The sequence below is a fragment of the Alosa pseudoharengus genome, unplaced genomic scaffold (genome assembly GCF_046254945.1).
Source record: "Alosa pseudoharengus isolate Yale_2024_CS ecotype anadromous, Long Island Sound unplaced genomic scaffold, YU_APseudo_1.1 YU_APseudo_1.1_scf_2, whole genome shotgun sequence".
Classification (NCBI taxonomy): domain Eukaryota; kingdom Metazoa; phylum Chordata; class Actinopteri; order Clupeiformes; family Clupeidae; genus Alosa; species Alosa pseudoharengus.
Genome location: NW_027468663.1, coordinates 54,404,968 through 54,429,217, shown reverse-complemented (window position 1 = coordinate 54,429,217; position 24,250 = coordinate 54,404,968). Strand labels below are relative to the sequence as shown.

General features: G+C 42.2%; 1 protein-coding gene across 2 annotated transcripts in view; it reads right to left on the bottom strand.

Moving 5' to 3' along the window:
* The window catches only part of LOC143134838 (uncharacterized), a 47,374-nt gene extending 23,488 nt beyond the window's left edge, over window positions 1–23,886 (bottom strand). The window contains exons 1-16 of one of the 2 annotated variants that reach the window (XM_076295521.1): window positions 23,748–23,886; window positions 22,324–22,382; window positions 22,045–22,123; window positions 19,399–19,512; window positions 18,221–18,279; window positions 17,740–17,818; window positions 17,375–17,610; window positions 17,177–17,255; window positions 16,529–16,639; window positions 3,621–4,703; window positions 3,339–3,378; window positions 3,108–3,222; window positions 2,819–2,897; window positions 1,163–1,300; window positions 683–707; window positions 135–320 (exon numbers count right to left, since the gene is read on the bottom strand). In XM_076295521.1, coding sequence (XP_076151636.1) covers window positions 135–320; window positions 683–707; window positions 1,163–1,300; window positions 2,819–2,897; window positions 3,108–3,222; window positions 3,339–3,378; window positions 3,621–4,703; window positions 16,529–16,639; window positions 17,177–17,255; window positions 17,375–17,610; window positions 17,740–17,818; window positions 18,221–18,279; window positions 19,399–19,512; window positions 22,045–22,123; window positions 22,324–22,382; window positions 23,748–23,750 — 2,485 coding nt within the window. In that variant the 5' untranslated portion in view covers window positions 23,751–23,886. The remainder of the gene's footprint in view (window positions 1–134; window positions 321–682; window positions 708–1,162; window positions 1,301–2,818; window positions 2,898–3,107; window positions 3,223–3,338; window positions 3,379–3,620; window positions 4,704–16,528; window positions 16,640–17,176; window positions 17,256–17,374; window positions 17,611–17,739; window positions 17,819–18,220; window positions 18,280–19,398; window positions 19,513–22,044; window positions 22,124–22,323; window positions 22,383–23,747) is intronic. The other variant, XM_076295520.1, reaches the window with a different exon arrangement.
* Window positions 23,887–24,250: the final 364 nt, after the last annotated feature.

Below are 24,250 nucleotides of genomic sequence, written 5' to 3'. Positions count from 1 at the left end.
GTAAAGTGATACTAAACAGGGACAATGTCTGTGCACATTAATTAACATTGCTGTAAAATCTGCCAGAATTATCAGATGTAGTCCCAGGCTAAATGTTTGAATGAAAGCTAAATAATAAGTCAAGACTTTAAGACCTGTGTGTTTGCCGGCCAGCCGGTTCATGAGGTAGGACTTGCCCGTGCGGTAGAGACCCACCACGGCCACCACCACCACCGGCTGCTGGATCTGCTCCAGGATCTTTAGCGCCCCCTGCTGGACACGCATATGCCCATCAGGCCCATTATCAATCAGACACACCGGAGCCTGCATGGCAACAGTCCCTGGAGTCACACACACACACACACACACACACACAGACACAGACACACACACACACATACATTAGGCAACAGCTCAACCCAAAAATCACACATTTATATGATAGGAAGTAGCGAGCTAGCTTTCTGTTTTGTTTGAACGTCAACAGAAGTGACATTACCCAGCATCGCTTAGAGCACCTTTAAAAACATGTATATGGTTTATGATTCAACATTAGCCTACTATTATTTGTTGACATCAAACCTGGAGAGGAACTAACGGCAGCTGTTCCCACAGTGATTTTTTTTTTGCGGCTCAAATTCTAGCAGCAGCGCAGCTGAATACACTGAAATTAATATATTTAAATTGATACACTGCAGCTCACCTCCTTTAAGTGGTGTTCTGGGGACCTGTAGAGATGAGAGTGTGTGTTATTTGTTGTTCCCAGGCGAGGGAAAGTCTGTACTTTAAACATGTTCAAATTGTGAAATGCCTTAATATCCATATCTTATGGTGTAATGTAAATAAAACTGAATTGACTTTTAACTCTTAAAACAAACACAAATAATCCAATTACTCATGGATAGCTGCATTATTTCCCATGTGACATAATACTATGCCATTTGGAAATACAACTAGATTTAATTAGCTTTACTAGTGTAGTGTAGGACATTGAACAGGCCAAAGAGGCTGCATTGGCCAGTGGCAGAAGGAAGTCAATCCTCTCAGGCACCAACCCTATAGGGGTCCAGTGTTCCCCACTCACCTCCTCCCCAGTGATCTCCACTCACCTCCTCCCCAGTGATCTCCACTCACCTCCTCCCCAGTGATCTCCACTCATCTCCTCCCAGGGCTCCCTACTCACCTCCTGCTGGTTCCAGAGGCTTGTGGTAGGGGTTTCCCAATTAGAGGTGCAAGGGGCGTGTTTTGAGCAGCAGGGGGCGCTGCGCCAGCCCATCACATCCCCGCAGCTGCAGGCGCTGCCACCTACTGACACACGTGTCTGAGACAGACAGGACACAAGCACAGCCATTTGGGAAGTGTGTAATCAAATTCAAAACATTTTGCTGATATGTGACATTCGGGGCATATTTCCACCACTGCATTCTGTGAACACAAATGTTGTCCGACTCGCAAGAGTCGTTGTGACCAATATTCAACACTGACAGAAAATGATTTGTTAGTTTCTCTTTCACTGCAAGTTTACCCTAATTCTTTTGATACACGCTACCATGAGAAGTCATGAAGTAGTGAATAGTACTGAATATTGCTATGACAACCCATGGGCTTGTCGCTGCTGGCCCTTTAAGTGCCTAATTGCCGGCCGTGCTCTCACCTGTCCCTGCCCCTTCATATTTCCCCATTTGGGCCCATGCCAGGAGAAGGGATTGACCAACACACACACACACACACACACACACACACACACACACACACACACCATTTGGGCCCATGCCAGGAGAAGGGATTGAAGGGTGGCAGACGTGCACCCTTTTGCTTTGTTTCTTTGGTTCTTCTTCTCTTGCATTATAGCACATTACTCCTCATGCATCCATTCATCTTATCTTGCATTATAGCACATTACTCCTCATGCATCCATTCACGCACTTATACTGAATACTGATTACTCACTGACACATTTTCTTTAACTGTGTGCATTACTTTTTGTTATATTAGTTGATAAATTCTTAAGTTAAAACGTGTTCTGTTTTGTGACGACTTGGAGCCAGGTTGTTACAATTGCCCAAATAGGTTAACTACGGAGTCCAGGAAGTGAGCACATTTTGCTAAATATTGCACTCTTTTTTACTTAATTGTGCACATATTTTACTATATTGTACCCACATTTTACTAAATTGTGCACTCAATTTATAGCAATTAAAATGAGAGCACAATTAAGTAAAATGAGCGCATTATTTAGTAAAACGTGCGCACATTTTACTAAATCGTGCACATGATTTACTAAATTGAGAAAAAATGTAGTAAAATGAGCACACTATTTAATAAGATGTGCGCACAATTTAGTAAAATGAGTGCACGTTTTCTGGATATATACCAAAAAATATCTTGCAATGAGCCCTCCAGAGTTCTATACCATTCTGAGCACCTAGAAAAAATCAGATTCACAAGACACCAATAAGGCTACTAATGAGTTTGAACATCGAAAAAGGACAGGCAAACATATGGTGTGCATTTGCACAAGTGAAGCCACGTGTGTGGGAGTATAGTATTCATTTTTACAGTGTTTTATGGTGTACAGTGTTTCCCACAGAATTGGTAAGTTTGCAGAATTAACTTGAATGCAACAGTTTTTAACAAATTAGCGCAGCCTGGTCATGATGCTATAACCAGATTTAAGCACAATTTAGTACAACTTGGAAAATCATTGTATGGTGGTCAATGTTGATATTGTGGTGGGCCGCCACAAATAAGTCAATGTATGGGAAACACTGGTGTAATAAATACATTGAACAAGAGCTATAGAAGAGCGGGGCTATGAGGCATCACCATGGAAACACACCTTGTGGGCGTGATCTTTGTGAGCGCTGTTCTGGAAACAGTCTTGACAGAGCACACAGGTGGGGTCCAAAGCGCAGTCCCTGTAAACGCACACACCCACAAGCACTGGGATCACCAATAAACAACCATTATTTGTGCCATATAATCAAGCAGCCCAACTTATGGCATGGGATCTCAAGCACAAGAGTAAGAGTCCAGTCCAGCACTTGCATGACTCCAGTCCAGTATCTTTTAGAGTCCAGTCCTGCATGTGTGTTATCTCCTGACCTGCATGTGTGTTATCTCCTGACCTGCATGAGTAGATGGTCTCTCCCGTCCTGGAGACTCTTCCGCAAGGCAGCATCCCCCTCTGTACACTCATGCGCCCGTCAATCAGACACACCGGCTCCCTCATGAAAGCAGTTCCTGCAGTCACACACACACCATAATACAGTCCAAAATTCACACAGCCATTGTATATGAATTAAATATCAACTACTGCAGTGTGTAATGGTATTATAATGGTCACAGCCGTGTCCTGCCTGCTTTGACTGATGTTTCAGCTGGTCTGCTCATCGGTTCCTGCCCAAATTGCAGTCACAAACAGCATCACAGGACAGCAAGTTACATAGCAGCACTGACACACATGTAATGCTACGCTATAGCTAATGGGCACACACGTAATGCTACGCTATAGCTAATGGGCACACACGTAATGCTACGCTATAGCTAATGGGCACAGTGTAGTAAACCTCCCTCCCACTGATGTTGGATTTCCTTAGAATATTCATTATGTTTGTTCTAGTAAGTTACAGTATTCTTACCTCAGTGGTAGATGATGTGGATGCCATTGCTGTCATACTGGCTAGAGATGCAGGTCGAGTGCTATAGGACTTCGCTGTGTTAGTGGGCAGAGATGTAGGTGGAGTGCTATAGGACTTCGCTGTGTTAGTGGGCAGAGATGTAGGTTGACTGTTAAAGGACTTAGCTGTGTTAGTGGGCAGAGGGGCAGATGCAGTGCTAAAGGACTTTGCTGTGTTAGTGGGCAGAGATGCAGGTGAGGTAGACTTTATGTTAGCCTTAGGTCGAGTGCTATAGGACTTCGCTGTGTTAGTGGGCAGAGATGTAGGTGGAGTGCTATAGGACTTAGCTGTGTTAGTGGGCAGAGATGTAGGTTGAATGCTAAAGGACTTAGCTGTGTTAGTGGGCAGAGATGTAGGTTGAATGCTAAAGGACTTAGCTGTGTTAGTGGGGAGAGATGTAGGTTGAATGCTAAAGGACTTAGCTGTGTTAGTGGGCAGAGATGTAGGTTGAATGCTAAAGGACTTAGCTGTGTTAGTGGGCAGAGATGTAGGTTGAATGCTAAAGGACTTAGCTGTGTTAGTGGGCAGAGATGTAGGTTGAGTGCTAAAGGACTTAGCTGTGTTAGTGGGCAGAGATGTAGGTTGAATGCTAAAGGACTTAGCTGTGTTAGTGGGCAGAGATGTAGGTTGAATGCTATAGGACTTAGCTGTGTTAGTGGGCAGAGATGTAGGTGGAGTGCTATAGGACTTAGCTGTGTTAGTGGGCAGAGATGTAGGTTGAGTGCTAAAGGACTTAGCTGTGTTAGTGGGCTGAGATGTAGGTTGAGTGCTAAAGGACTTAGCTGTGTTAGTGGGCTGAGATGTAGGTTGAGTGCTAAAGGACTTTGCTGTGTTAGTGGGCAGAGATGCAGGTGAGGTAGACTTTATGTTAGCCTTAGGTCGAGTGCTATAGGACTTTGCTGTGTTAGTGGGCAGAGGGGCAGGTGAAGCAGTGGAGACTTCTGCCTTCATTGCATTAGTGTTGTTGGGAGCTGGTGATTGAACTGTGGTGTGAATTGTTCGTGTAGTTGGGGGAGGTTGTGTGGCACAGGCAGTCTTTGAGCCCTGAAAAAGACAGAGGACAGAAAAGACAAACTCCTCATTTACCCCTGAACACGTGACCCTTAGAACCTTGGTTCTTTTATCTCTAAAAGAACTGAGAACTCTAACAAGCTGTCATATGTCAGAAATATAGAGCTTGTCAGTGGCCAGTCCATTTCTGAAAGCAGCTGCTCCACTTCAGTAACTGAGTGAGAAATTATCCTGATGTATGAAAAGCCTTCAGTAAACTACTATTACCACAAACTTACTATCGACAAACTTACATAAAACTTTGCTTGGGAACCTGAATGAAGGTACCAAAGAGAGTACAAAGGAAAGATACGTAGAGCAAAGGATAAAACAAAAAAGATTGTTAGCTAATTACTGGGTTAGTTCATGTTTGGCCTACAGCTACACTGTATAGGGAATAAAGCATCTTTCTAAGGTTACCATTGAAGTTCCTGATGCTTTGGGCCATTCAGCCAAATGCAGAGAAGATGCTTGGGTCAAAGATTTGGAGGAAAGTGCCGAGGAAAGGACAGCTTAAAGAGATGGAATTTTTTGCAGCTTTGTCACTAACACGGCAAGGCATTAAGAGCACAAGACACAGAGAGAGAGAGAGACAGAAGAGAGAGAGAAGAGAGAGCAAGAAAGTGAGATCAAAAGAAATTGTTAAAGCTGAAACAAAAAGGTAAAAAATAAGACAAATCCGAGGCACTCAAGATGGAGGCATGTAAAAATGTATTTTCTGTTTGGCTACTTAAACATTCCCATGCCTATGCGTTTTGGCCGAGTTGGTCTTCATCAAAAATGGCTGCTCGTTTGCCACTCTTTCTAAGCAGGTCAATCAAAGATGGTTGATTACGAAGATACTTTGCAAATAGGGTAGCAGTACACGCCCCCGCACATTTATGCAGTGATCGGGCTCTCTTTTTAACATTGAGGTCTATGGCAGAATCCAAGAATTTCCCAGAATTTGTCAAAGCCTTATTTTTCTGAGCAATGGATGCACATTTCGGACACGGTATCATGATCTCCTAACCCTCCTCCCTATTTCAGTAGAATGTTGTGATAGTATGACCCTCCAGTCGGGAGAAAATTAATGAAGGTGTACACCAAGTTTATTTTGTACTCCGGCTTGTCTCTGGCGTGGAACCGAGGCGTTCAAACGTAAGTCATACGTCAGTGACATGCCCCTGTGCAGGCGGGAACTGAACCAGAGCCCATCTCTGACTGAACTCCACTTTGCCCTCATAGACATGAACTAGGACGACCCATCTTGCTACGCATTCATTATCTTTGGGTCAATCAAATAGGTCACATGACTAACAGAGATCACCTGATTGATAGATCACATGATCATGCCTACATTCTGTAAAGCGCCATGATACATGTGTAATGTTTTGGCGCTCTATAAGCACAATAAATTGAAATTGAATCATACAAGTTAAAAGAAAAAAGATCAGTACAACATTTCATTAAACACAGTTGTTTAGCAAAATACACAAGCATTTTCATAAAACTAGGTATAATGTAGTATATCTGTGTTTGTGAGACTACCAAAATGTGATACAGATAAGCTTTGCCTGTGTATTTTGCTAAACAACTGTGTTTCATGAAATGTTGTATATTGATCCTTTTTTCTTTTTACTTTTAACTTGTATTAATCATGTGATCTATCAATCAGGTGATCTCTGTTAGTCATGTGACCTACTTGATTGACCTGCTTAGAAAAAGTGGCAAACCATAGATATATATACTGACTAGATGTCACCTTGACTACTACTGTTCATTGGAACGAATGCGTAAATCGAGACGCCATCTTGCCGCGGTGATCCACTCCTCTATAATGCATTAGCGTCAATCTAGGCAAAGATCTAATAAAAATAAAATCAACATAAATCGTCAAAATCTCAAGCAATTATCTAATTTTTTGGGTTGTTCCAACTGACAGGCATGTATTTATGGTCGAGTCTAGAGAAAACTACGCTTTTGAAAATAATAAAGATACTTTTTACCCATCTAGCCCCATAGACTCCCATTCATTCTGCAATAGCTAGTGGCGGCCCCTAGAGGAACAATGAGTGAACTGCAACCAGGTTCGATACAATGAAAGTAAACAGGCTCTCCGTAGACAGGCTCTGGTTGATGCCACATACCTCTCGTCTCGTTTACTCATGTAAGTTGTAATCTCACCAGAAGTTGCTGTAGATCTGTAGAACATTTACTTCCATGCTTTAACATGGTCTACTACTACATACGCCAGTTGTTACTTTTATAATCATGGGTCAATGCTTTGGGCAAACGAGATGTAGCTTAATTCACAAATGAAAAAGCAATGCGAAGGGTAATTTTCTGGTTCACCGAGGTTGCCATCATTGTGAGAAGTTCCCAAATTTGTTGCTAATTGCTAAAAATTTCTATCGCTGGGGATGGCCAAACGTTGCTAAATAGGTAACACTGACAATACGGGAGAATTAGTTTTCATTGCTTCAGATCCCCGCTCCAAGATGGCAGCGGTGTTGACACATGCTGAGAAGCAGAAGGTGACATCTAGTCAGTATATATATCTATGGTGGCAAACAAGCAGCCATTTTTGCATTGCTCTGATGAAGGCCGACTCGGCCAAAACTCATAGGCATGGGAATGTTTAAGTAGCCAAACAGAAAATTTTTTTTTACATGCATCCTTCTTGAGTGCCTCAGATTTGTCTTATTTTTTTACTAAATCTGGAATCCCTGCACCGAAGAGCACCAAAAATGACACCCAAACATACCTGTTTTTTCTGAAACAAAAAAGTGTTCAAAATGAAAAATTAATATTTAATCATTCAAAATCATTAATCATGACATTTTGGGAAATGTAACTAGCCTAATACTAGCTAGTAGTGATGGGCAAATGAAGCTTTGGTGAACCACTAAACCACAGCAGTGTGAAGCTACAGTAGCAACACTAATGAAAAAATCCAATATGGCTGCCACATGTAGATTTTTCAACATAAAAGTCCTTACCCAAACCAGTATATGTAACCAAAAATATTGGTTTGCTAAGGACTTTTATGTTGAAAAATGTATGTGTGGCGGCCATCTTTTTGCTTTTCAGCTAGTGTCGCTAGGTTCACACTGCTGTGGTTCAGTGGTTCACCAAAGCTTCATTTGCCCATCACTACTAGCTAGCTTGCTGATGACTATCCAGTGATCATTCAAAATTGAGTGACTGAATGACTGAATCATAACATTAATTTAATGTTTGATCAGGCAGTGGAGGAACATCAAGTGCTGTGGGGCTCTAAAAGAGTGATCTGGAATCCCTGAATAAACGGCATCTCTGCACCAAAACATTGAAAGTGTAAATATATTACTTTTTTAACCTTTTTATGCCTTTTAATGACAGGACAGTGGAGAATGACAGGAAGCGAGCGGGAGAGAGGATTAGGGGTGGGATCCGGAAAGGACCAAGGGGCGTGAATCGAACCCGGGTCCCCAGCGTACAGTGCAGGTGCCCCAGCCAGTCGTGCCACGGCTGGGGCCAATATATTACATTTTATTCACAGGACTGGAACCTGTTTCCATTAGGCTACATTTAAAGCAACACCAAAGAACTTTTCTTCTGTCGCACTCACGCTATTTGTTTATCCAGCAACGGCTTTGCAAATAACGATGTCCATAGACAAGGTAGAATACAGTATGTTGCATGATTTTATGAAAGTACAATGTATTGCGACATAATGCAAGTCAAATTTGTACTTTCTTATGTCTCATTCCATCAAACTACAGATCCGCTACCCGATCTGGCAAACTTACATAGTGCGGTTATAGCCGATAGAGGGCCGCGAAGCGAATGCAGAAGTGCTGTTCACCCTGTTACGAGTTGATGAACCACAGAAACAATTTTGGAAACATTATTTTAAGGTACAAAAAACTCTTTGGTGTTGCTTTAAGAGGAAAAAACAGGTCTGCATGCAGTACAAACTGGCTGGTCCAGTCCTCTGCATCACCAATATCCAGAGCAGTTTACGCACAGCCAGTCCTTTTAGTCCTTGGGCCAAAGACCCAAAATATAGCATACCGGTACCATCTGGGTGGGCAAATTCTAGTTGTGATTTTTTTATACCTACACATCCCTAGTTTATGTTTTGATATGATAGACCTCTGAGATTGGTAGCTTTTTAGTGGTTATCACCTAATGAAGTAAACCACCCTCTAATATAAATCGCATATTGGTGCATATCCTGGTTGAAGCCATGGTTAAGACACTTGTCAGTGTTGTATAATATTGTGTTTGGTATCATCTTAAAGAGTACATCCTAGGCTTTCATTTAAGCACATTGGTGAATCCACAATTTCCGCCTAAACTATACACTTTCTTTATGCCCTGTGGCATCAGAGAATATTACAGATACAAAAGACAGAAACTGAAATACTCCAAGGATTCTGGAAATGTATGCTTTACCCATACTACTTCATTGCTGGATGTGATTTCAGGACTAAACTAAGAAGGATGACTTTGGCCAAAATTCCGCTCATGGAATTTCATTGGTTTGTTAGGTAGATGTGTAATTGTGTTTCTATTGTCATGCCAAGTGTAAATACATGAGTGTAAATGTAACATTTTGGCTACAGCTACATCAGGTAGCCTATGTAAAGTAGCTGGGTCATCCTTAGCATGGAAAAAAAGTTGTGCACACACAAATAGAACTATTGTTATTAAAATGTTCATTTAGGTCTATATTTTATTGTTTGTAACTGATCTTGGGGCAGCCGTGGCCCACTGGTTAGCACTCTGGACTTGTAACCGGAGGGTTGCCGGTTCGAGCCCCGACCCGACCCCGACCAGTGAGCGCAGCTGAAGTGCCCTTGAGCAAGGCACCTAACCCCTCACTGCTCCCCGAGCGCCGCCGTTGTAGCAGGCAGCTCACTGCGCCGGGATTAGTGTGTGCTTCACCTCACTGTGTGTTCACTGTGTGCTGTTTGTGTTTCACTAATTCACCGATTGGGTTAAATGCAGAGACCATTCTCTGACCATTCTCCCTCACGGGATCAAAAAAGTATATATACTTATACTATATACTTGATCTGATTGAATTTGATGGATAATTACTCTTCACATCATAAATATGGTGTGCAACCATACAGAAACAATTTTTCACATGGCAATATTATACATACATGTATTTTTAGGGCCCTATTTTCCAACCTGGCGCATGGCGGGAAACAGGTTATTATCCCTGCGCAAAGTTTATTCGTATTTTGCGCGTCTCTTTTTTTGAGCGACATGCCCAGGGGTGTGGCAATTAACGACCTAAGGAAGGGTTCTGGTGCGTAAAAATCGCTATCGTACACTACCTAAAACGCATTACGCCACTGACCAAGAGAAACCTGGTCAGAAGTCCATGGTGAGTTGTTTATATGTTATTTTAAGGGCACATTATCAACAGTGATATGGGCGGGTGCACAGTGCACCATGCTTCTCTAATCCACAAACACGCATCGGCGCACATCCATGCAAAACATTACAAATTACACGATAACCATGGGAAACATAATTAGAATAAAGATATTACGAAATACATCTCACAATGAGTAGTTATTTACCATCATTTGCAAATTGGTAATGACGGAGAGGCAAATATGAGCTGAACAGCTAAAGACGTCATGAAATGTAGGCAACTCCTCTGCAGGATAAACGTCATTCGAACATTATTGGGGTAAGTGTTGCTTTTTCCAGGCTATGTTTTCGATGGTAACCCATTGTCAGTCAATAGTGAAAGTAATTAACTGTGTATAACTGTTTTGTTGTTGACTGACACCACGGTGACGTTAGTTTTACTTTGCCAATCAGTTCAAATAATAGGCGAGCACAAATGCGTGTAGGCTATACTCTGCTAGGTCCCCATCAATGAATCAGTGTGCCCTGTTCCCTGATGTCCCAGTGCCTAACACTGAATGTGCCAAAGTCGGGGCTGTGACATCATGTCTGTAAAACCTGACAAACGTTGTCGGGGTTTGTCCAACACACTGCCAAGCATACTTTCTCTATGGGGAAAGTTTAATCGGAATAAACGCTGGGTTGGGTTTAATACAACACTTGGGTCACCCGGGAAAAATTGCATACAGACTGGATTCACGGATAAGGCGTGAATATCGCTTATGCGTTTAGCCGTAGATAAGGCCACCAACAATACTGTCTTAATTGAGAGCACTTTAAGACCCAACTGCTGTAATGACTCGAAGGTAGGGTGAGACAGAACATCCAAAACCATAGGTAGATCCCATGAAGGGGCCAGTGGTTTAGAAACCCCTATGACATTGCAGGGCAGACCTGCAGCTGTTAGATTCAGCCTTTCACGAGCCAAATCCAGGGGGCCAGGCGCTCTGGATATGGGTGAAATATCTCCCCGTTCGCTTGGGACAGCAGCTCCCTGCGGAGAGACAGTGGCCACGTTGGGGAGTGGAGTAACAGGGTTTCCCTGGCCAGCACAGGGCTATGAGGATGAGTAAGAGGCCCCGTTACCGTACCCTGTAGGTGTTGGAGTGATCAGTTCCAATGGTGGGAAGGCATAGAGCAGGACACGTGCCCACTGGTGTGCCAACGCATTTATACATTGGATATTGCACATTCTCCCCAGAGACGAATAAGTCCACTTTCGCCCGACCGATTCGCAGCCAGATTTGAGCCACCACATCGCTGTGGAGTTTCCAGTCTCTAAATGGATTGCCCCTGGATAATAAATCCGCACCCAAATTCAATACACCAGGGACGTGTGTGGCTTTCAGCGACAGGAGCCGCGTGCTGCTCCATAAAATCAGTTTGTGTGCCAATGTGTGCATATAAAGAGACCTCGGTCCCCCTTGCTTGTTGAAATAAGCCACCATTGTTGTTGTCTGTTCTGACCAGGACATTATGGTGTTGTCTGTTCTGACCAGGACATGATGCCCTCTCACAGGCAGAAAACGTCTGAGTGTGAGCCACACTGCCATAAGTTCTAAACAGTATATGTGCAAAGATTGCATGTGTGCATCCCACAGCCCATTTATCGACCTGTCCTTGGGAGTAGTTCCCCAGCCGCTTAACAAGGCATCCGTTGTCACCACTATCCTGTGTAGGACAGCGTCCTTCAGGGTTCCCTATGTGAGGAAGAGTGGGCGTTTCTAGGTCCACAGTGCAGCAGGCTGCTGAGATTGCAACGCGGCCATGACGCGAGGGGTGCAATCCCAGAGATGCTCACATGTATAAGCAGCCAAGTGGTATGACTACCAAGGCTGACGCCATGAGACCCTGGAGTCTGAGGCAGAGCCTGAATTTCACAGTGGCTCCCCAGGCGCACTCTGAATGAGACAGAGTTTAGAGACAGCCCTATAAAGGTGGTGATTTGACATGGGAGCAGAACGCTTTTCACCCAATTTATTCTGAAACCCAGTAACATTAGGTGCTTCGTTAGGAGAGCCGTATGTTGCTGTGCTTCCTGACACAAGTCCGCGGCCACCAGCCGGTCATCGATAAAAGTAGCCAGACGTAAACCCTTTTCCAGGAGTGGGGCGATAGCCTCTTCGGTGACAAAGACGTGAGGGCTGAGCGCAAGGCCAAATGGGAGGGCTCATAGCCCACACCTCGAAAGGCAAACCTGAGGAACTTTCTGTGGCTGTCATTGATCCAAAGGTCCAAATCACATATGCTGCTTTCATTAAAGTACATGGAACACCTCACTTGATCATCGCATGTCCATGCTTCAAGTGTCCATTGAAACGTTTGGGTAAATTATACATGAACATTGACAAAGGATAGATAAAAATGTTGACATATTTTAGAAATTAGGGGGTAGGGTTACATTTTGTAGAATATAATAGAGTGCTTATCAAGCAAATCATACGCTTTTGATCTCAAATTAACCAGCAATAGCACAGAAAAGTTGTGATATTATCACTATGTTGTCAGAATTGTAATAAAAACAAACTTTAGTGATCTGCGGATAGCGAAAACGCATATCAAACTTGGTTAAAAAAATCACTTGTTGGCTATTCGCTCAAGAAGTAGTTGATATATTGCCAAATAAACATGCTAGTGATGCAGGAGGTCTTATACCAGTCAGTTTGATACCAAACATAACCCTGTTGGAGCATAATTTAGTGTATAGGCCTAGAATGACAACATAGATTTTAAAGTGTCGCGAAAATGTCAGTTCGAACGAAAGTACTAAATATGTCAAAACTATTTGACCGCACCATTTCCCAGAGTGCCACCATGCTTTTTATGAACCATCAGGGTCCCCTTGAGGCATCTAGCATAGTGGCTTGCTTTCATACCAAAATTCTCACAGGACTTTATTTTGTGCAAGATGCTGCTGGAGTATACTCCCTAACATGGTTATAAACGTATGACCTTACTTACCATTTAAACTTATACACTTAGCTAGATTACATATGGGTGCCTGATGTAGCTGTAGCCAAAATGTTACATTTACACTCATGTATTTACCAGAGGTGGGACCAAGTCATTGTTTTGCAAGTCACAAGTTAGTCTCAAGTCTTTGCCTTCAAGTCCCGAGTCAAGTCCCGAGTCAAGACAGGCAAGTCCCGAGTCAAGTCCCAAGTCAAGACCGACAAGTCTCAAGTCGAGTCCCAAGTCCTACCGTTTGAGTTTCGAGTCCTTTCGAGTCCTTTTAACAACAGAGAAATAATATTTACACAGATCATGTACTGTATGCTTTTAAGATTTGTATATATTTATTAAACCTTTTTTTGGAAGAACATTGTTCAAACACTCATTTCAAAACCTAAGTGTAACCTTAACATTTGCAACCATGTCACCACGTTATAAAATATATCCTCACTCTAAAAAATTTAATTAAAAAATAAATAATAGGCCTATACATGTAGCCTAATATATGCCTCTATCAGTTTTATCTACCGCTCTGGTTTTCACATACAAAGCAACACTGGCTTGATTGGCTGTGCTCGAGTCTCATCGCTACTCTTTCTACCGTTCACTATAGGTTCTCGGCAAGTTCCAGTAATCAACCGATCACATAAGCCTTTCTAGTGCATAAACTAGATGATTGTATTCATGGAAATGTTATCGATTGGAAAGTATTATATCACATACCTACAAATAGCCTACACATAGGCCTAATGTTATCTTGGTAGTTACTTTAAATAAATGCTTAGAAGTAAATAACTGTAGGCTGCAGGCTGTCACGAGGATGAGACCAAATGTTACTGTAGGCCAGTGGTTCTCAGATTTTTTCTTTCATTCCCCACTTTGATCAAGGGGGCCTTTTCGAGCCCCACCTATCCCTCATCGCTCTAAGAAAGTGGTAGGTCAAGCTTAAAATTGTCAAATGTATTGACATAATAACAACTTCTAAATATATCCTCTTCACCAGATTTCAAATCTGCTGGTGCTGCAGATATAATAATAAATAAATACATAATGTGCCATTGTAAATTAAACACACATATTTCTGTTTTCCTGCAACATATTAGGAAGCATAGGCCAATATTTTACAGCATTGTACAATATATTCAATGAAAAACCAACATGCTGCATTAAATGGATCCATAATCCAGTGAGCGCTGCTGGTTGGGAAATATTTTTGAAATAAACTTTGCAGGGATGTGATGTAGGCCTACTGTTTAATACACGGGATCACAAGAGTGGCTCCCGAAGCAGACGTTTCAGTCAGATTCTCAAAGGCATAATACTGTTGCGATCGAGGCGCATGTTCCATACCTCAAGTTTTTCGGTGAATGCAGTAATCTTATCTGCTAGATGAGGGTAGGTGCTTGTCTTTGCCTTGTAACTGGAGATTTAACTCATTGAGCTTTCCAAATATATCGCTAAGATAGGCCAGCTTCATCAAGAAATGTTCATTAGTGAACGTGCTTGCCGATTCAAATATGCGCTCTTCCTCCAAGATGAGGCGACTCGGAGCTCAAACACGCGCGACAGCACTTTACCTCGGGAAAGCCACCTTGCCTCGCTGTGAAACAGTACAGCCTTTTGCTCAGCTCCCATCTCCTCGCAAAGTGCGGAGAATAGACGCACTTTTAAGGGCCGGGTCTTGATGAAATTCACCACTCTCACAACCTCGTTCAAAATCTCATTCAGGTCGTGACTAACTAAGCTGCCTTGACACGAGCGCTCAGTGAATAACACAGTGCGTCCATTGCGCATCGGGTGCTACCTGGGCCTAGGGCCTAGGCTACAGATAAAAAGTTTTTTTTTAAAAAACGTTTTTCACCTGGCATGTCTCCAGTTTGAGAAACGCTGCTGTAGGCTACCCTTTCGTGTCGGCAAGTTTTATTCATTATAACCAGCCTTGTTAGTGCATCGTAGATGATGGCAATTCACACATTATCGATGGGGAAGTAGGCCTATCTCATACTAGCCTACACGTCATATTATCTTAAAGTTAAAAAGTTAAATGTTAGAGAAGTGAATGTTGCTGGATTCATAGTAGCCTAATAACGAAGACAATGCCAGGCTGAACGAGACCGTAACTGATAATATTATCTAACGGTCTAGATTCTCGGCAAGTTAGTTATTAACCAAGCCTTATTCTAGTATCGTAGATGATTGCGTTCATGGCAATTTACACATTATTGATGGGGAAGTAGCCTTCAGCACATAGGCTACAAATACATCTGGGTAGTTATAAAGTTAAATGTTAGAGAAGTTAATGTTGCTGGCTTCAGACCGCGCATCAGGCTAGCCTACTGAACGAGACCGTAACCGAGGTATAGGCTATATGAGTCTATGTAGCCTAATCAAAACGGTTGTCTAGGTTCGCGGCAAGTCGCGGACACCAAGCCTTGTTTTTAGTGTATAGATGATTGTGTTCATGGCCATTCACATATCGATGCTGTCAGATCAAAACAACGTGGATCTAATTTCATTGGATGTCGTGCCACACACACGTCATGCACACAGATGCACACAGGTGCAAAAGGAGATAGAGCGGTAATGTGTCGTGTGAACATACTTTTTGATCTTTTGGTTCGAGGAAAGTAGCGAGTCTTTTCAAGTCAAAAGGGTCAAGTCCAAGTGAAGTCACGAGTCATTGATGTTAAAGTCCAAGTCGAGTTGCAAGTCTTTTTAGATTTTGTCAATTCGAGTCTAAAGTCATCAAATTCATGACTCGAGACTGACTCGAGTCCAAGTCATGTGACTCGAGTCCACAACTCTGGTATTTACACTTGGCATGACAATAGAAACACAATTACACATCTACCTAACAAACCAATGAAGTTCCATGAGCGGAATTTTGGCCAAAGTCATCCTTAGTTTAGTCCTGAAATCACATCCAGCAATGAAGTAGTATGGGTAAAGCATACATTTCCAGAATCCTTGGAGTCCAGAGAGTATTTCAGTTTCTGTCTTTTGTATCTGTAATATTCTCTGATGCCACAGGGCATAAAGAAAGTGTATAGTTTAGGCGGAAATTGTGGAAAATGTTTTGTTTTTGATGGTTCAAAGAGCTCCAGTGACCTCTGTGTTTGTCAATGTTTGACCAATGTGCTTAAATGAAAGCCTAGGATGTACTCTTTAAGATGATACCAAACACAATATTATACAACACTGACAAGTGTCTTAACCATGGCTTCAACCAGGATATGCACCAGGCGTCTAAAATGCGATTTATATTAGAGGGTGGTTTACTTCATTAGATGATAACCACTAAAAAGCTACCAATCTCAGAGGTCTATCATATCAAAACATAAACTAGGGATGTGTAGGTATAAAAAAATCACAACTAGAATTTGCCCACCCAGATGGTACCGGTATCTGGTCTGGCCCATGGACTATTTGTCCCTCACTCCATGTCTGTGAGGTTTGGGTTGGGAACTCACTGTTGTCTTGGGGACGGAGACCCCAGAGCTGTGTTTGGAGCAACAAGGTCCAGTTGTCCAAGCCTTCAAATCTCCACAGTCACAGTAGCCGTTACCAGAGGAAACGTATGTCTGTGGTAGAAGTGACACAGATGAAGACGTTCAAACAAAGCTAGCTGCCAACTACATGCAGTACTGGGGTTACCTCACAAACAGGAGAAGCCACACTGCATTAAAGCTACACAAGGGTTAGGTAAGTTTGGTGAACTAAAATGAGTTAATAGAAAATGTAGGTCAAGCTAAGTAATTGACAACACGTGTTATATGAAATGATAACAAATGGTTTAGCACTAAGAAAGTGTGACACTCAAGGTGAAGTGTTAACAAAAGAGAAAAATACACTGTGAATCTGCTCTGTGATTCGGATGAAGCTGAAGTCTAACCACACCCTAAACAGGAATCATCACTGAAATACGCCCCATAATCATGTGCCAATGGTGCACCAGGCTCACATTCTGAATCAATGATGAATCAATGAGAAGAACATAACATGGCACTAGGAGACTGCGGACCTCACGGTCGAGTGTTAACAAAGGTAAAAAGCTGAAGTTCTACTAAGTACACAGAATCACCAGTGCATCAGGACATCCTCACACAGGAAGACCTCACCTCGTACTGATGATGTTGGTGTATGCCACTCAGGAAGCACTCCTGACAGAGAACAGACTGTGGGCTTGTGGCACAGTCTCTGCAGAGAAACAACACATAGTTTGGTGACGTTATACAGTATGAAAATCACATAGGAGTCACTATGTGTGTGTGTGTCTGTGTGTGTGTGTGTGTGCGTGTGTGTCTGTGCTTCCTGACCTGCATCTGAATATAGTCTCTCCTGCCCTGAAGATTCTTCCACAGAGCATTTGGCCCCTTCTGGGCTTAGCTTCCTCTTTTGAGAGCTCTGTAAGGAGCTTTGTTAGCAGTGCTACACCGTCTGTGTATAAACTCTGTTCCAGAGCCCTTTGGCTGTGTACGGAGCAGCTGTGGCCAGTCCTCCAAGCCGCCAAGTCGCCGCAGTCACAGTAGGCCCCAAAGGGAGCCATAATCGTCTGCAGACACAAAACAAGTTTGCTGATGCGCTAGGCAGGGTGCACATCAACTTGAAAAAGACAAACTGTGTATGAGCAATTCTACTGGGCATTAGGCCTTTAGGAACCCCCCTCAGAGAGCACACACACCTGGACCCGATGCCTTGTGTGTACGCTGTTCAGGAAGCAATCAGCACAGAGCACATAATTGGGGTCTGTAGCACAGTCTCTGAAAAGCAGAAATGCAGACATGATGTAAGCAATGCTACACAAACAGCATCATTAATCCTGAATGGCATGGCATAGCAGAGCTTGACACGATGCATTTACTGCCACAGACAACCATAACACTCCCAGACATAAAATATGCCGTTAAACAAGTCTTGCTTAACAGACACAAACATCTACCCTGGTTGACAACAAATCCTCTCAGTTCACTTTTGATTTCCAAGGAGCATAACTATTAGAAAAAAGATACTAAATTTGGGACATAAAGATTGATCTTGGGATTAGGGGGATTTTGGGAATCGTCCTGAATGGGAGGGTGGCTAGACAGATCTTCAGAGGGAAATTGCTTTGTGGTCTGTGTGTGTGTGTGTGTGTGTGTACACAACCACTCTGTGTGTCTGACCTGCAGGAGTACATGAGTTCTCCAAACTGGAAGAATCTCCCACACAGTTGTGGCTCCACCTGCAGACAAAAAGAATCATAGTCCCCTCTGACCTCTAACCTTACACGTGACCTTGACACATCTGTCCTACAGAGGACTATTCAATCTTGTTAAGTAATAACATGAGTGAGGATAGGAGCAGGCAGTGTGCGACACACACTGAAGAAGGCACACGCCGAAACGCGTCTGTGCAAATAAAAGTGTATATATGCATAGTGCGGCCTCTCTCCTGCTTTACTTTAAGTAATAACATGACACATACAAAATCATGACATTTTGAGAAATGAAACTACTAATACCTAGCTTGCTGATAATATCTAATGATCATTCAGTATTGAGTGACTGCACTTTTATTCCAGTATTTAAGCACCTTTTCTGGTTTGTTTTGGCTGAACTAGAGTGGTGGACACAGAAATGTTGACGATGGGTCCTGTCTTGACTTTCGGACTCGTTTTGAATCGCCTCTGACTGTTTCAGAGTGGCTGGCTATGGGCATGCACAAACATGTCCTTAAAACAACCCTTAACGTTCATTTTCAAAACTGTGCAACTCACCGAGTGGTTACCGAGACGCATTTACTTTAACCTTTGTATCAAATTATGGTAGTGCAGTAATATAGAACGAAATGCGGTCAAGGTGTATGTTTATGCTGCATTTTACAACGGCATCGAATGCGATTCAGCCAATCACAATCAATGACCAGAACTATCAGTTTTAGAAATATTCATTTAGCATTTAGAAAACGTGCTGCAAATTCACACAACACAACAGAAACAGCCTGCAAATTCACAACACAAGCAAAAGTCAGACAACACAACGGAAGTGTTTCTATAGTGTTTCATATATGCTATAATGGGTAGTGTTGTCTGAATTTGCAGTTGCTTGTTCTTTTTTTTTAATCTGGCGAGTTTTCACCAATCTCTGTTTCTTGAGGTCACCAAGTACTGTCGGTATGGAAAAAAAACAAAAACATCAGTTTTACCTTGCTCGAGTTACAGCCAGCAGCTAATGCAGCCAGGAAGCTACAGCGCTATATTCTGGGAGCATGTACATGGGTGCTCATAGACATGCCCCCACAGTGTAGCGTTTTGTCCTTTGTCCCTCACTCCATGTCTGTGAGGTTTGGGTTGGGAACTCACTGTTGTCTTGGGGACGGAGACCCCAGAGCTGTGTTTGGAGCAACAGGGTCCAGTTCTCCAAGCCTTCAAATCTCCACAGTCACAGAAGGCACCGAAACCAGGTGAAACCCCTTTCTGTAGTAGACATGACACAGACAATGTATGATAATGTAATGTGAATGTGATATATTTTTTAGTGGTGGTAGCATAATGGTTGAGGAACTGGACTAGCATGCAGTAGCCTGAAAAGTTGTGGGTTCAATTGCTGGCTTCCACCATTTTGCCCTTGAGCAAAGCACTTAACCTCAAGTTGCTATGGGGACAATGCCTCTTGTAATACAATTGACATACTGTATGTAAGTCGCTTTTGATAAAACCGTCGAGGAGGGTGGTCGCCAAGGGCGTCATACAAGGTTGGAGCACCACTGTTTGCAAGCTACCAATTACCTATATTGCCAAACTGCAGTAAAGCTACACTAGGGTAAGCTGAACATTGGGATTTAAACACACCCTCACTCCCCCTCTTTATTTCTATGCCAGCCCCCACTGGAACTTTTCAATGAAGACTTTGGGCCATAAATAGTAAATGGAAGGTCAAAACTTGTAATATTCAATAAAACTGAAGTTGATGTTGAACATTAGATGATAATACATGTGTCACTATGGATTTATAACAAGTTATGATAGAGCAGTCATTTTTGGCCAAGAACACATTAACATTGACATTTACCAGTAGTCGTTTCACTGACGCATTTATCCAAAGTTGCTTACAACATTCAAGGTACAATATGGGTACAATAAAGTTAAGTATAAGTATATATACTCTTTTGATCCCGTGAGGGAAACTTGGTCTCTGCATTTATCCCAATCCGTGAATTAGTGAAACACACTCAGCACACAGTGAACACACAGTGAGGTGAAGTACACACTAATCCCGGCGCAGTGAGCTGCCTGCAACAACAGCGGCGCTCGGGGAGCAGTGAGGGGTTAGGTGCCTTGCTCAAAGGCACTTCAGCCATGGCCTACTGGTCGGGGTTCGAACCGGCAACCCTCCGGTTACTAGTCCGAAGCGCTAACCAGTAGGCCACCGCTGCCCAAGGCAAGTTCAAAGGTACAGTGCCATGAGGACATTTTTAGTGCAGTAATAAGTACTATATAGTACAGTGCAACCAGAACGTTTTCCCTTTTTTGTTTTGTTTCAGACTCATTTTAAAATGGACTCAATTCTTTATTTTTCTCTTCAATCTACACCCTTACAGAATGACAACCATCAGTGCAGCTCAGCGCCTGGTTTCTTCCACACACGCCATTGGGAATTGTGGTCAAATAGTTCAGTCTTCATTTCATCAGACCAGAGAATTTTACTTCTCATGGTCTGAAAGTCATTCAGGTGATTTTGGCAAAAAGTGGCTTTTCTGGCCACTCTACCATAAAGGCCTGATTGGTGGTGTCCTGCACTGATGGTTGTCCTTCTGTAAGCTTCTCTCATCTGCACAAAGGAACTCTGGATATCATCCATAGTGACAATTGGGTCTAACTAAGGCCTTTCATCTCCAATTACACAGTTTGGCTAGTCGGCCAGATCTAAGAAGGCTGTTGGTTAGGGGCCTCCTAATAATAATGATAATCAATAATAATAAACGGCCGTGTCCGTATTTGCGTCGTCAGTCATAGCCTACTCTGGAGCTAGCCTAATTGAGCACATCACACTGCTTTCACTCTGACATCCATGCAGAGGCCCCCTTTGTCTTCTCTTCTAAAGTGTAACAAAATGTAACAAAACTTAATAAATCCCAACGGGTGTGTAGAGCTAGAGGAGAGGCTGAAACTGACTGACAAACTTACAAACTCTGGAGATAACGTGGGTAGGATTGAAGCAACGATAAACGAATGACGTGGATGTCCATGAAAACAGAAGGCATAGCAGGTAGCCTAAATATCGTAGCAAATAGCCTGGCAATGAAACAGCTTTAAATACATGTATTTCACTTGTCTCACTGGAGTGAAGGCAGAACATGGGCTGTTGCGCAAAGAAATTAATTAGTGATCTGCATCTCCGTTCACCAAAAGCTAAGTTTGTGCTAACATTCGCACAAATAATAGCTTATGTTTTCTCCATTGTTAATGTGAGAAATGTCTCTATGTAGGGTAGTATAGTGATAATGCATAAGGTAGCCAATATGTTCATGTCACATGAGCCAGCTGCTTGTTTTGTAGGCTAAAAGTATTCCTGTCCTCCCAAGTTGCGTTAAAATGGTGTGTTAAGTGGACAGAATTTCAAAAAACCTCCTGGGGAACCCCCGACACTACAAACACATGCACTTTTGAAAAGCTTGAAATGTCCATATGTGTAGCCTAACCCAGGGGTTCCCAAACTTTTCCACGAGAAGGCCCCCCAAATACCACTAGGTTCTGGCCAAGGACCCACTTGATGGTAAAAATACATTAAGCTAATCCTAATAATTATTTTAGCCACAAGCACTTCATGATGGGGCATACAGTGTGTAAAAATTGCATTTGGGGCTTTCTGCTATATGAGACCTATAACTGCTATTATTCCCAGTCATTATCATGGAAAATATCTAGTGTTAACAAAGAAGCTGACACCCACAACCCTAAACAGGAATCACCAGTGCATCAGGACATCCTCACACAGGAAGACCTCACCTCGTACTGATGATGTTGGTGTATGCCACTCAGGAAGCACTCCTGACAGAGAACAGACTGTGGGCTTGTGGCACAGTCTCTGCAGAGAAACAACACATAGCTTGGTGACGTTATGTTGTTAAACAAGTCTTGCTTGTGGGTTTGTCTGTGGATATGGGTGACGAGTGTGTGTGTGTGTGTGTGTGTTTGAGAGTGTGTGTGTGTGAGTATGTGCGTGTGTGTGCGACGCTTGTGTGTGGGTATAGATGTGTGTGTGTGTGCAACCTCTCTGTGTCTGACCTGCAGGAGTACATGAGTTCTCCAAAACGCAAGGTTCTCCCACACAGCTGTAGCATCGCCTGTAGACAAAAAGAATCATAGGTTCCCTCTGACCTCACACACGACCTTGACACATCTGCCCTTTTTTCAATTACAGTTATAAATAAGATGATTCAAAAGATCAAAAGATTCATAAGGGAGTATTTCTTTCTCATACGATCCTCCTCAACTGTCCTCCTCAATTTAATTAAATCATTATTATATCAAGTTGACACCACCAAACACAATGTATGACCTTTGACCCCGAGCCGTTCTAGTCAGTAACCATTAGACTGTAAAATGAAGGAGAGAGAAGAAAATGTGCTGACTAGATCATTGATTGGAACATTTACTTTTAAAAAACGGCCTGATGGTGTTGATAAAAATAAAGAGTTGATTAAAATAAAGTCCTCTGCAATGTCTACAGCAAGGAATTTGCATATCACCGGAGTTCGTCAACTCTAAAGTCGCACATCAATGCAAAGAAATAGTGTTGACAGACATTGAGGGGAGTGTTAATTTATTTTCATTGTGTCCCCTAGGTTTTGGCCTGAAATGCCTTGTATGTGGAAAAAAAAACTTCTTCCCGAATTATATTAGATCATATCATAGATTAGTATGGCCATTATTTTAACAGTGAAAATAATAATAAAAGAGTTTCTGAACTTTAATGTCAATAATGCTGATTATTCAATGATTCATTTGAATTTAAATATTTAATATTACTTTCACAGCAAAAATTATATATGCGATTCATTTAGATTAATTCATCACAGAATATGTAATTAATTCGATTAAATGTTTTAACAGATTGACAGCCCAACGTTTGTCTACTTGTTAGGAGACAATTGGACATGACTGGTCTGATCTTTTTTATTATTGTATACAAATAAAAGCATGGATGAATGAATGGATTATTTGAATACATTAAAGCAAAATGATACTGAAGATGTACTCTAATGTTTTTTAAATTGTCCTAATATTGTTGAGAATTGCTCTAAAACTTAAACTGTTTACCATGTTGTTAGTCGCTTTGGCTAAAAATGCGTCAGCCAAATGTAATGTAATGTAATGTAATGTAATGTAATGTTGGCATTTTCACATTGAATTGACATCTGACCATGTTGACAAATTTGGCATTATATTGCTCTAAATGTTCACTTTACATATTAGGATGGTGTAGTTGCTCAGACCTGTACTTATTTATACATGTCTTCCAGCATTTCACTGTCTTTCTGCATGCACTTACCATGATAGTTGAATTTAATGTATTCATACAACTTGCTCTTAAAAGTATGTCTTAGTTTACAATAAATACTCCAACAAAAATAACTCAAACTCCATATGAACGATTCAGTTTGTAAACTACCTACTTAGAACAGCCTTATTAAAAGCAAATTGCTTACCATCGGAGCGGAGTCTGCTGTATTTCACAAGGAGAACAGATTCGTGTGGCACATTACCTTCATATTGTGTGTGTGTGTGTGTGTGTGTGTGTGTGTGTGTGTGAGTGTGTGTGTGTGAATATGTGCGTGTGTGTGCGACGCTTGTGTGTGTGTGTGTGTGTGTGTGTGTGTGTGTGTGTGTGTATGGCACAATACCTTCATATTGTGTTGATAGGCAGAGTGGGGTGGCAACATATCCAAGGCCATTCATGTCTACTAATGTACTGTACTCATGTCCAACCCAAAATACAAATTAAAGTAGAATGGAATGATTTGTAAATCATGTAACCTCATACTTAATTGGGAATAGTGGAAAAGGCAATTTATCAATTGTTGAAAGGGAGATATTTTATTGGTTTTTTTGGAAAATATATGTTCATTTTGAATTTGATAGCCTAAAGTAAGGAAAAAGCGCAACACTGCTGCTTTACAGAGTCACCACTTTATTGGTTGGCGTGCTGACG